The sequence below is a fragment of the Ostrea edulis genome, chromosome 6 (assembly GCF_947568905.1).
Source record: "Ostrea edulis chromosome 6, xbOstEdul1.1, whole genome shotgun sequence".
In the NCBI taxonomy this organism is placed as follows: Eukaryota; Metazoa; Mollusca; class Bivalvia; order Ostreida; family Ostreidae; genus Ostrea; species Ostrea edulis.
Genome location: NC_079169.1, coordinates 38,447,141 through 38,461,787, shown reverse-complemented (window position 1 = coordinate 38,461,787; position 14,647 = coordinate 38,447,141). Strand labels below are relative to the sequence as shown.

The window sequence follows — 14,647 nt, the reverse complement described above, 5'->3', positions numbered from 1 at the left end:
GCATTCAGGTATAATTGAACCCCTTCTGACTTTCAATTTGGTCAAAGCTTAATACCTCATTCAAATAAGCAGAGGCAAAAAAATTAGGTTCAATTTTGAAGCAAACATTGTAATCTGTAGGCATCTGAAGAAGATTTATAAACAATTAGGCTATCCTCCTCGATTTGTTTTCATTGTTTGGGAATTTCAAAGCAAAAATTGGGGAAAATACCTGCTTTTTAGCATTGGGAATGGGGCCTTATTTCGGCCCCCTACAGACTCTTAAAAAAAATCCATGTGTTCACTAAATATGGCAATATACTGTATTCAATTAATACCTCTCTACTCCCCTACCAAACATGAAACATTCTGTTTTTGGTCTAGATCGAAGCATTCCATATCCAGCTATAGACACATTTCCTTCAAAATGTTGAGTGCATGTTCTGGTTCAAAGCAATCTGTTCTCACAATAAACTGGTGAAACATTCACTCATGCAAATCGTCCTGCACATTCATTCTGCATCATTGGAAGATCATTATAGTGCTAGGATAAACTATGGCTCCTACAATGGAACTTTTAAGTTATTAAAATTAGCAAACATCTGCAGGCAACCCATCAATTTATTTACTACATGACCCATCAATTTACTACATGATGATGACAGCAATAGTTACACGTCAGTACCAACTGAACATGAATGTATTTGTGTAGCAGACAGTATATAATTTGGTAATAAATACTATTCTATTCTATGATATAGGGAATTTCTACAACCTCACTAGAATAAATCTAGACTAATTTTTCTAGTGATGTGGTAGAGTCTTGATCACACAAGTTAAGTGCTTAATTAGCACTCCTAATCCTGGAACAGACACAAAAAGATAGGAAATTTGTTAATATTGTATTTATCAATAGAAAAACTTTTATTGTCCATCATATGAAACAAAACTAAATTTTCATTGATGACGAATTCCTAATAGATATAACTGCCACTTCTTTGTTAACCAAGTGATTATCAAACATTTTATTTAAGAACTTGTATCTTAGTTGGTTTACATTGTTTACATACTAATAATGTTGTATGTATTTGTGTTATTAAGCAACTCCGCATAATGTACACATCTCCACATTTTTTACACCTATTGCAATTGGTTGTTGTCCGTCGTCGTACGTTGTGCATTAACAATTGAATATTTTTAACTTCTTCTTAATAACTACCAGTCCAATTCTTTTCAAATTTGGTATGGAGTATCATTGGGACAAGGGGGACATAAATTGTAAATTTCAGGACTCCAGCACCCCTGGGACCCTAGAGGCGGGGCAAAAATTGCCCAAAATTAACCAATTTTCAAAAATCCTTCTCAAGAACTACACACATCTAAGAAAAACTAAATACATGATAGTGATGTAGAGCAGGAAGGCTCTACCAAAATTGTAAATTTCATGATCCCCGGGGTAGGGGTTCTGACCCCAGGGAGGGACCAAACTTGTTATATAGTGTTTATGTGTAAAACACTTAATTGACTTCTTCTTTAGTGCTATTGATACTAAATTGAAAGTAAATAGATATTTAGAAAGAACAGGTAGTCCTTTACCAAAATTATAAATTTGATTGATCCAGGAGTAGGGGTTTTGGTATCAGGGTGGGGCAAAAATGGTCAGTTATTAAATGTGTGAACAATAGATATTTTTAACTTCTTCTTGATAACTATCATTCCAATTCTTTTTTGAAATTTGGTATGAAACATATTTGGAACGAAGGGAACATACATTGTAAATTTCAGGATTCCTGCACCCCTGGGGCCGTAGGGGCAGGAAAAAAACTACCCCAAAATGACCAATTTTCAAAAATCTTCTCGAGAACCACACACATGTATGAAAAACCAAATGCATAGTGATATAGAGCAAGAAGGCCTCTACCACAGTTGTAAATTTCATGATCCCGGAGGTAGTGGTTCTGACCCCAGGACGGGGCCAAACTTGTTATATAGTGTTTATGTGTAAAACACTTAAATAACATTTTCTTTAGTGCTTTTGATACTATATTGAAACTAAATGGATAGAGCAGGTAATCTTTTACCAAACTTGTAAATTTGATTTTCCCCTGGCCAGTATGGGTTTTGACCCCAGGGTGGGGCCAAACTTAGTATATAGTATTTATGTGTAAGTTTGCTGATACTGTATAAAATCTAAATGCAAATAACTTAGGAATAGCAGAAAAGGATGTACAAAAAATGGTGAATTTCACAACCCAGGGTTGTGACTTTATGATGAGTCCAAATTAGTATTATATTTTGATGTTTTAATGTTAATACACCTATTATTTAAAGCCTTTCATCAGTGTATGCACTTTTGAGGGCAGTGAAGTTTTGAGAATTTAACACATCTTGTTTTATACTGTTGGTGAACATTAAAATTTAGCTTAGATAATTCAGAACAGGAAATTTTTTCTAGATTTCATAGCCCGTGGAAGTAGTGATACTTTTTCACTAGTATTCAGGTGACCGATAAGGCCTGTTATTGTTATACCCCCCGCAACAAGTTGTGGGGGGGGGGGGGGTATACTGGAATCGGGTTGTCCGTCTGTAGACGCAATGGTTTCTGGGCTCTAAAGCATTATCCTTTCCACCTAACGTCACCATATCATATATATGGACTACCCATGGGATGAAGATGTTCCCTATCAATTTTGGGGTCAAAAGGTCAAAGGTCACACACACTGGACATCGAAGTAGCAAAATGGTTTCCGGGCTCTAAAGCGTTATCCTTTCCACCTACAGTCACCATATCATACATATGGACTACCCATGGGATGAAGATGTTCCCTATCAATTTTGGGGTCAAAAGGTCAAAGGTCACGCGCACTGGACATCGAAGTAGCAATATGGTTTCCATTTAAATTCTTTAATGGCTTTTTTTATTGCATGGAGATGCTGTGTTCCTAGATACCTTTTGGATCATAATACTGAAGTTTATTTATACCTTATTAACAACACCCTTTGGGAGATTGGGGTAAGCGGGGGGTATTCTTAGTGAGCATTGCTCACAGTACATCTTGTTTATAGCAACGTCAGCCACATTTTTTACTTTAGTAAATTCATTTCATGTATTATGATTTATTTATTCTGATGACGACCACCCTAAGGTTGAAACCGGTCAACCAAATAAAATTCACACTGCATTCTCATGATGTGTTGGGGATCTATTTTATTTTTTCAAGTTTATACTTTTGGATGCAGACCCTGTTGAATACCACATGGTATCCTCCGTAATTTTAACCTCAAGATGTTGGTCTCCAGTTTTTTACTTTGTTTTTATTTAAGAATTTGAAATAGTCAAACCTTGTAAATCTCAAACTCGATGGGACCAAGAAAAAATGACCAGATATCTGATGGTTCAAGATATTTAAGTTAAATGTAGTAGACTTCCACCTTACTTTTAGATATCCATGGTAATCAAGATAGTGAAGATACCAATGTTTGAGATCTATACAACTGTACATATCTCTGTACAACACATTTCAGTAAAATAAAATACACAATTAACTCAAATAGTTGAACATCCTATAGAATGCATATGAATTTGTGTTTTAGATAATTTCAACTTCATTACCTCATTTTCCTATTATGGGGGGGGGGGGGTATCTTGGTGGATATCAAATTTGGTTGCTCATCACTAATTCCCCCCAAAGTTAATGTCCCCTATTAATTTTGAGAAAGAAGGCCAAGGGTCAAACTGGAAATATTGTCTGCAATATCTTGAGAACTCTTTGCTTACAAAAAACATCAAACTTGGCACACTGGTTGTACCCAAGGAGTAGATCTTTGCAAGATCAAAGGTCAAACTGCAATGGACATACATGTAGGGAGATCTTGTCTATATCTCAATCAGACTGCCATAGAGTGTATCGGCTAGAAGTACAAGATATCTTGTAGCAAACTGTAACAATATAATAACAACTAACAATACACAGCTGCATAGTTAGTGGTCTATATCTATAATAGAATTATATCAGTATTATCATCACTCGCCCACCCACCATCTTGTTATTCTATCCTCACCAACTTCATAGTTTTATTTGTCAAAAAAAATTGATGCCCTGGACCTACACAAATTTTTCTCAGAATATTGCAAAATTTTATAGGTTGTACTTGTATATTGTATTCATGCATTACTTTCCTCTTTTCATGCATGTTTAGAATTCCTTCCCCAGAAAAATCGTGGAAAATGCATGGTTGGTGTGACTTTCTGTGGGGCACTAGGAGCTGTGTTTGCTGGAGGAATGGCATGGTGGTTGCTAGAGAACTACAGCTGGAGACACTTTGTGGCTGCCTGCACAGCACCTGCATTTATTGTGTGCCTTGCAGCATTTTGCCTGACAGAGGAATCACCAAGATTCCTGTTCATTTCTGGTGAAGAAATTGGAGGGAAAAGAGTGCTGCAGAAAATGATTACTGAACCTTTAGCTTGGCAAGGTAGTTACAAGTTATCATATCTATAGTTACACTGAAACCAGCGATACCATATTTGTTGACCTTAGACCTAGTAGTTGGAAATTTTAAAAAACACCCCTAACCATGGTCATATCTTTTACACCATAAGAAGAAGACCTTAATTCATATTTGGTATGTGTATTGCTTGTGGCAAGACCTTTCCATTGACATCAAAATCCTTTACAATGACATTCGGCCTACTTTTAGAAAATTTGAATATAAGCCATATCTTTCAAATTGTAAGAGGTAATGTTTTTATATTAAGCATGTGAATTTTTTGTGAGAAGACTTTTCCAACGATACCAGACCTTGTGCTTTAACATAGCTTTTGGAAATTTTCCAAAACACTACAATGTCTTACAGTTCCACTTTGTTGTAATGTGGGGACCTCAGTATTTCACAAGCAAATCTTGTTATGCCCCATCACAAAATGGTCGGGGCATATAGTTTACCCTTGTCCATCTTTCCGCAACACCCAGTTTTGCGGATTAAACTGAGTAAACTCGACAGGTGACCTATTGCAATCGGTTGTCGTCTGTCGTGCATTAACAATTGAACATTTTTAACTTCTTTTTGATAACCACCTCTCCATTTCTTTTCAAATTTGGTATGAAGTATCTTTTGGACAAGGGGGACATAAATTGTAAATTTCAGGTCTGTAGAACCCTTAGGGGCGGGGCAAGAACTGCCCAAAATTGACCAATTTTCAAAAATCTTCTTCTCAAGAACTGCACATGTGGAAGAAAAACTAAATGCATGGTGATGGAGAACAGGAAGGCCTCTACCAAAATTGTATATTTCATGATCCCCGGGGTAGGGGTTCTGACCCCAGGGCGGGGCCGAACTTGGTATATAGTGTTTATGTGTAAAACACTTAATTGACTTCTTTAGTGCTATTGATACTAAATTGAAAGTAAATTAATAGATATTTAGAAAGAACAGGTAGTCCTTTACCAAAATTGTAAATTTGATGATCCCAGGGGTAGGTAGGGGTTTTGGTATCAAGGTGGGGCCAAAATGGTCAGTTATTAAATGTGTGAACAATAGACATTTTTAACTTCTTCTTGATAACTATCATTCCAATTCTTTTCATATTTGGTATGAAGCGTCTTTGGAACAAGGGGATCATAAATTATAAATTTCAGGATTCCTGCACCCCTGGGGCCTTAAGGGTGAGGCAAAAAACTGCCCCAAATTGACCAATTTTCAAAAATCTTCTTCTCAAGAACTGCACATGTGGAAGAAAAACTAAATGCATGGTGATGGAAAGTAGGAAGGCCTCTACCAAAATTGTAAATTTCATGATCCCTGGGGTAGTGGTTCTGACACCAGGGTGGGGCCAAACTTGTTATATAGTGTTTATGTGTAAAACACTTAAAAAACATTTTCTTTAGTGCTGTTGATACTGAATTGAAACTAAATGGATAGAGCAGGTAGTCTTACTAAAATTGTAAATTTGATGATCCACAGAGTAAGACTGTCTCTCATACACATATTCACACACACTCTCACTCGTGGACCACTATCAGAGTTATATTTCTCCACACAAAAAGAAACGTCAATGTGTTCGGGACTGTACGACTGAGCAATACGAAGGTTGTACACCCAACACTTGGTTGACGCAATTCAGTGTCATTGAATCCACTTTTGCCCAAAGAAACCCTCTTATAAGTTGTTGTAAAATACAAAAATCAATCGATAGTTTATACAAGAGAAATAAAACTTAAGACTTGCTAACAACCTCCCCCCCCCCCCCCCCCCCCCCCCCCCCAATGAAAAAATAAAACCATTCAAATATAAACTGCATTTTCTCATTATGCAAGTATATACATACAAACATCGTGTCCCGTGGGGATCCGGGTTAGAATGGGTCCTTAGTACCCCTCGTTTGTCGTAAGAGGCGACTAAATGAGGCGGTCTTTTGGATGAGACGGCAAAAACTGAGGTCCCGTGCCACAGCAGGTGTTGCACGATAAAGATCCTCCCTGTTCAAAGGCTGTAAGCGCCGAACATAGGCCTAAATTTTGCAGCCCTTCACCGTCAGTGGTGACGCCTCCAAATGAGTGAAATATTCTCGAGAGGGACGTTAAACAATATTCAATCAATTAATATACATGCATCGTATATTTATCTTGAATGGAGAAAAAGAAAATTTTGACAGAATACTCAAGACTTCGAGTCTCGATATCATATTTGTGAAGACCTATTTGTATATATGTTGTGTATTCGCCTTGTGTAAAGCCCCTCCCCCGGACTGCATTTTATAGTAGTAGAGAAAAATAGATGAAATGTAATTGTAAGTGATACATTGGATACATGTATTCAACCCACTCCAATGATACCAAAATCCCTATTTTTGTATTTCTCAATATGTTTTCGAGAAGTCACCCCCCCCCCCCCTTTTTTAGCTCACCTGAGCTTTTCTGATCACCCGTTATTCCGTCATCCGTCCGTCTGTAAACTTTTCACATTTTCAACTTCTTCTCAACAACCACTGGGCCAATTTCAACCAAAGTTTTCACAAAACATCCTTAGGTAAAGGGAATTCTAAATTGTTAAAATAAAGGGCCAGGCCACCTTCCAAGGGGAGATAATCAAGAAAAGGTAAAAATAGGGTAGGGTCATTAAAAACTCTTCTTCTCAAGAACCACTGGGCCAGAAAAGATGAAATTTATAGATAAACTTTATTAGGTAGTGCAGATTCTAAATTGTTAAAATCATGGCCCCCGGGGGTCGGATGGGGCCACAATAGAGGATCAAAGTTTTACATACAAATATATAGGAAAAATCTTTAAAAATCTTCTTCCCAAGAACCACTGAACCAGAAAAGCTGAGATTTATATGAAAGCTTCCTGATATAGTACAGATTCTAAATTGTTAAAATCATGGCCCCCGGGGGTCGGATGGGGCCACAATAGGGGGTCAAAGTTTTTTTGTTTTTTTTGTTTTTGTTTTTGTTTTGATATAGTGCAGATTCAAGTTTGTTAAAATCATGGACCCCGGGGATTGGATGGGGCCTCAAGGGGGCATCAAAGTTTTACATACAAATTTATAGGAAAAATCTTCTTCTCAAGAAGCCAGAAAAACTGAGATTTATATGAAAGCTTCCTGATATAGTGCAGATTCAGGTTTGTTAAAATCATGGCCCCCTGGGGTAGGATGGGGCCACAATAGGGGATCAAAGTTTTACATACAAATATATAGGGAAAATCTTTAAAAATCTTCTTCTCAAGAACCATTGGGCCAAAGAAGTTCACATTTACATGAAAGCTTTCTGACATAGTGTAGATTCAAGTTTGCAAAAACCATGGCCTCCAGGGGTAGGTTTGGGGCCATAATAGGGACTACAGTTTTACATGCAAATAGATATGGAAAATCTTCTGATATGGACCAAGGTGACTCAGGTGAGCGATGTGGCCCATGGGCCTCTTGTTTTTAAAAAAAGATCTACGTGTAGACCTATATAATCTATTTCAATCATTGTAAATTAAAATACATATTGTAATACTAGTAACACATATAGCAAATTATCTTTCAGGCACCTTAATTATACCATTTAAAAATAATTTTAATGAGTAACGTATTTTTAATTTCTTGTAGGACTAGTAAAAAGTGTCTTGCAGGAAATGTATATTGATCTTAGCTACACAAACTGTTTTTGTTTTGAATTTTGTTTTAAAGAATGAAAGTTCCCCAAACAACGAACTAGTTTTGTAACCATTGCAGATATAGTAGAATACTGAACCGGACCCCCCCCCCCCCCCCCCCCCACCCACCCACCCACTCCGCCCACACATCAGATGAATTTTGCACCACCCTGTACCTCATGGATTTTCATGACGTACGTGTTGTATGTATTTATAGATAGTGTGCGTAAAATTTTATATTCGTGAAAAACCATCGTATACTTTCTGACAAATAAATTGTTGTCTTTTAAAAATATAGAATTTTACACTCGCACTAAATACGTCACTAGGCGAATATTGTCGTCTGCTGTTACATGTAATATACCACATGCTGTTTTCCGTTTAAACAAATGAATGTGAATGGTAAAAAAAATAAAGGTTGAATCTTCAAGGAATATATTGTTTATTAAAAGAATCATCCATCGTTATAAAAACTATTTAAATGTAGTTTACCTGGTATGTAACATGAATTCTTACGAATTTATACACCATTGTTTACACTATAGCCATAACAACAAAAATGGCATCTGGTCTGTAAGATGGGCTCAAATTTATACGGATTTTATTATGGTGATTATTATGGTGATTTTAATAAATGTCAAACTGTTAACCATATGAGCATATATTATTTGAAAATATATTTACTACCCAAATGATTCTCGTTTCCTCTTAAACTGCCATGATCAACGCAAATTGCGTTACGATGGCGAATTTGTTAGCATCTTTCAACTGATATTTTCACCCCTCTTCTGTCGTTGCCCGGGATGAAACTAAGAAGAATTGTAAGTTATTTAGTAAATGGGCACAGATAAGTTGATTTCCATATGTTTGTGAGAGTTACTACGAGTTACTCTTTTAGTAATTTGATAGGAAAATATTTGCAATGCAAAATAATTTTCCTCCATAAAAGCCGGACAGAATTTGGCCAAAACCGTACCTACTTCTTTGACAGCAAAATATCTGCAATGCAAAATAATTTTCCTCCATAAAAGCCGGGCAGAATTTGGCCAAAACCGTACCTACTTCTTGGTCATTTATGTTTTGATGTTTTAATGTTAATGCACCTATTATTTAAAGCCCTTCATCAGTGTATGCACTTTTGAGGCAGTGAAGTTTTAAGAACACATCTCATTTTATACTGTTGCTGAACATTAGAATTTAGCTTAAATATTCAGAACAGCAAATTTTTTCTAGATTTCATAGCCCATAGAAGATGTGATACTTTTTCACTAGTATTCAGGTGACCAATAAGGCCTGTGTGCCTCTTGTTTCTAAACGCTTTGAGATATTGAATTGATTTTTAGGTCACCTGTAAATTTAGGTGACCTATTGCAATTGGTTGTCGTCCGTTGTCGTGTGTTAACAATTGAACATTTCTAATATCTTCTTAACAACTACCCTTCCAATTCTGTTCAAATTTGATATGAAGCATCATTGGGACAAGGGGGACATAAATTGTAAATTTCAGGATTCCTTCACCCCTGGGGCCCTAGGGGCAGGACAAAAACTGCCCCAAATTGACCAATTTTCAAAAATCTTCTCAAGAACCACACACGTGTAAGAAAAACTAAATGCATAGTGATGTAGAGCAGGAAGGCCTCTACCAAAATTGTAAATTTCATGATCCCCGGGGTAGGGGTTCTGACTCCAGGGCGGGGCCAAACTTGGTTTATAGTGTTTATGTGTAAAACACTTAAATAACATCTTCTTTAGTGCTGTTGATACTATATTGAAACTACATAGATATTTAAAAAGAGCAGGTAGTCCTTTACCAAAATTGTAAATTTGATGATCCCAAGGGTAGGGATTTTGGTATCAATGTGGGGCCAAAATGGTCAGTTATTAAACGTGTGAACAATAGACAGTTTTAACTTCTACTTGATAACTATCATTCCAATTCTTTTCAAAGATTTTAAAATTGGCCCAATGTTAAAACACCATATTTTATTGTTATTCTGATTAATTGTGATTAGTGTCGTCAATTTCAGCCAATTTTAGATTGATTTTGATATGTTTTCTTAATTTTGGGGCAAATTAATGAAAAACCTACAAAAAAATCGCAAATTTTTGGAAACAATGAATAACTTTTATATTAAACAAGAAATAACAAAACAAACATTTCCACATGTAAGAATTTATTATACATGATTACACTGAAAACAATTATGAACAATAAATATGCCTAAATTCCTCATTTTTGGGGAAAATGACTGTTTTTACACAAAAAAATCACAGATTTCTGGAAACATTGAATAACTTTTATAGCAAATAAAAAATAACACAACGAACAACTCTGTATGTTCGAAATCACTGCACAGGATTTTATTGAAAATAAATTGGGAACAATAGATATGCCTAAATTCCTCATTTTGGGGGAAAACAAGCGATTTTTGCACAAAAAATCACAGGTTTCTGTATAAACATTTAATAACATTTGTAGCAAACAAGAAATAACAAAACAAACATTTCCACATGTTAGAACTCATTACACAGGATTATATTGAGAAAAATTGTGAACAATTAATATCCCTAAATTCCTCATTTTGGAGGAAAATGATCGATTTTCACACAAAAAAATCACAGATTTCGGGAAACATTGGATAACTTTTATAGCAAACAAAAAATAACACAAAAAGTAACTCCATATGTTAGAACTCACTACACAGGGTTATAGTGAAAAAAATTGTGAACAATAGATGCCTGAATTCCTCATTTTGGGGGGAAGTGGTTGATTTTTACACAAAAAATCACAGATTTCGAGAAACATTTGATTTCTTTAATATAATAACTTAATTAAGAGAAATAATGATGTTATGATTTACGTACCAATGTAACTTATTTTTGAATTAACAGAGCAGTTTATAATTTATTTTTTGAGGGGTAGGGGGTGGGGGGCAATAATTTTGAACAAAATATCATGGATTTCTGGAAATATTTCTAAACTTTTACACAATTCCTGACAGTATGAAACACAAACCTCCATATTTTACACATCACCTTAGAATTTTAAGGGATAGACATACATTGTTGCTTGACATCTCTGAATTTTATATTATTGAGGAAAATAAAAGATTTCTACAAAATCTTACATATTTCTTATTATAATTTTTAAGTTTTACACTCTTCCAGACACCATGAAAAATAGTACACATGTAATGCTATGCCACTTGTCAGTTCAATCTTTAGGAGGCAAACATAATTGCTTCTTTTACAGCTCTAAAATTCTATTATGGGGAAAATCAAGAATTTTTTAACCCCCCTCCTATTTCTAGAAATATTTCTTTAACTTTAATATTCTACCTTACACCAGAAATATAATGATGTCATATTTTACTTATCACTTTACACTATTAATGGAAAAACAAACGTACATTTACATATCAGCCCTTCACTTCTTAATTTGGGGGAATGAAAGGAATCCTGAACCCCCTCCCCCTTAAAAAAAGCACCCCACAGATTTCTAGAAATGCTTTATAACTTTGACACAATTCCTTGACACCATTGAAATAATGATGTCATATTTCACTTATCAACAATGTAACCACCTTAACCATACTTTTCATTAAATAACAGTTACTGACATGAAATAGTCACTCTTGACAAACCCACATTATTTAGGATTAACTTCAGAAATGAACCAACAACTATATGCTGTAGTGTATGAAACAACGTTCTTAAATGACTGGTACATGTATTACATATGTAGTAGAATGGAAATACATAAGAACCAAGTATTAAGAAATATTTAGATATATTAAACAACCAGTACCGTCATATTGCATGTAAATATTGAGGTAAAAGAGCATAAATATTGAAACAAATTTTGACATCCAGGGCATGTATTAAGACTTCTTAAATAAAAGTACTTAGCACCTTGCACTATACATGTGCCGACTACTCTTCCGTGTCCTCACTTTCTGATTCCTGGGTTCTGGAATCACAGCAGCATCTTCCAGATAGGTGTCCCAGTTCTGCACACCTGTGATGGATTCTGTGTGCTGTCCATGTCCAAGATACCACAGTACTGAGGCCACATGCGCACATGCCCCAACGACTTGTGCACCTGCCTGACAATACCAGCCTGTCACACTTCCACTGGAGTACTGAATCCACAGTAGGTACTGCTTGGAAGAGATGTGGTGACTCTGGATTCGAACACGCAGGACTTCAGGAATCTCAGAGTTCAACACGATGCTGTAGTCACCATCTTCACTGAGATGCTCTATAGTGTAACTCCTGGCAAGTTTAAGTTGGTATATACCTACTGTCAAATTGCGGAGTTCATTAGGAGAGAACCTTGGAAACTCCACTACACAGTCTTCAGCATCTAAGGCCTTCCATGAGCTGATTCTTTTATGCAGTGCCTCAGATTCCACTCTCTCTTGGGTTTCTCTGTGATGCTAGATACTACAATAATATTGTAAAAGAATAATTTTGATGCATAATTGCTTTTTGATTTTGTTAAAAGTTAACCTTTGATAATATTAGGTAATAATATGAACTATTATAGGATTAAACATTCTTTTTGAAGAATTTATCAATGTGTAAATTCTGGACATTTTATTCATAAACTGAATAAAAGTACAAAGCACTTTTATGTTCAGTTTGTTAGTAAAATGTTCAGTTTACACATCGATGAATTTTTCAAAATGAATGTTTGATTCTTATAATATTCCAATTCGTTCACTGCATTAACAATTTTAAAGAAATAAATAGTTTCCCCACACAACGTTACTTGATTTCAGGCACGTATGAATTCATTGCATTTTCGGAATTATTGATATGTAAATTCTCTTTCAGCTTTATTTTTGTCCATTTAAAATAACTAATAAGTAACATAGAAATTATACATGCATATCTTTTACAAGCAGATTTTCATACTGCATACACATGATTTATCTGTGAAAATATTATAACAGATTGTTGACATCAATACCTTCATTTTGGCACCCAAAATCTGATCACTGTCTTGATTGCTCAGGTTTAGAGTGCAATCATTGAGCAATTATGGGGTATCATAAAATGAATGTTAAAATAATTAACATTTCATTTCATATCATTTCTTGATTTTAACCAAAATTGTAAATTTGATGATCCCCAGGGTAGGGGTTCTGACCCCACGGTGGGACCAAACTTAGTATACAGTATTTATCTGTAAGTTTGCTGATACTATAAAAATCTAAATGCATACTTAGGATTGATTGATTGATGTTTTCCGCCACACTCAACAATTCTTCAGTTATCTGGTGGCGCCCAGTTTTTATTGGTGGAAGAGAGAACCCAGATACATTGTTCCGAAAGGGCTGCCCTGGACGCCACCTTATCAATGGAAATACAAGTCAGCTCCATGGTAAGAAAGATGTACTTCAACATCAGGAGAATATCCAAGGTGAAACACCATCTCACCCAGGAAGTGTGTGTGAAGGTCATCAATGCAACAGTCATATCCCACATTGATTATCACAATGCCCTCCTGCTTGGCATGACCAATCTCCCCATGCACCGACTACAAGTGGCTCAGAACAACGCTGCACATTGTCTCACAAGAACATGCTACAGACAACATATTTCGCCAGTACTTCAACAACTACACTGGCTGCCTGTAAAGCAACACGTTGTGTTTAAAAGTTCCGACAACCATACATAAGTCACTACACTCTTTCTCAGCACCAGCACCAGCATACATGAAAGAGCTATGTCCTGTTTACCAGCCACATAGGACCTTGAGATCATCATCCAACCAATGGAAACTGGTAGTGAAGAAATCATCAAACAAATACGGTGCAAGAGCCATAAAAACACTAGGTGCACAATTTATCCAGCATACGAATACCTGTATGCCAATTGTATCTTGTCAAGTCAAAGTCGACCACTTTGTCATTTTACTACCATGTTTTATTTAAATTCTTTCTATTGTTTTATCATTTCCTTTATAGCTCTTGCAGGTCTTTTATTAGTATATTATCAATAGTCATTAGCACAAACATTGTACAGCGCATAGAAACTATATGTAATTTTGCGCTTTATAAATGAATAAAATAATAATAATAAGTAAACTGGGAATTTTTCTCACTTACCAGCTTGAGCGGGATTCGAACCCGCGCCGACCAGAGGTGAGAGGTCGTGTGATTTTGAGCGCAATGCTCTAACCACTCGGCCACGGAGGCCCTCATACTTAGGAATAACAGAAAAGGATGTACAAAAAATGGTAATTTTACAACCCCGGAGGGTTATGACTTTACGATGAGTCCAAATTAGTTATATCTTTTGATATTTTAATGTTAATACACCTATTATTTGAAGCCTTTCATCATTGTATGCACTTTTGAGGGCAGTGAAGTTTTAAGAACACATCTTGTTTATACTGTTGCTGAACATTAAAATTTAGCTTAGATATTCAGAACAGGAAATTTTTTCTAGATTTCATAGCCCATGGAAGTAGTGATACTTTTTCATTAGTATTCTGGTGACCGATAAGGCCTGTGGGC

General features: G+C 35.7%; 1 protein-coding gene across 1 annotated transcript in view; it reads left to right on the top strand.

Moving 5' to 3' along the window:
* The window catches only part of LOC125646040 (synaptic vesicle 2-related protein-like), a 31,534-nt gene that overhangs the window by 1,610 nt on the left and 15,277 nt on the right, over positions 1–14,647 (top strand). The window contains exon 2 of the mRNA XM_048872155.2: positions 4,180–4,455. Coding sequence (XP_048728112.1) covers positions 4,180–4,455 — 276 coding nt within the window. The remainder of the gene's footprint in view (positions 1–4,179; positions 4,456–14,647) is intronic.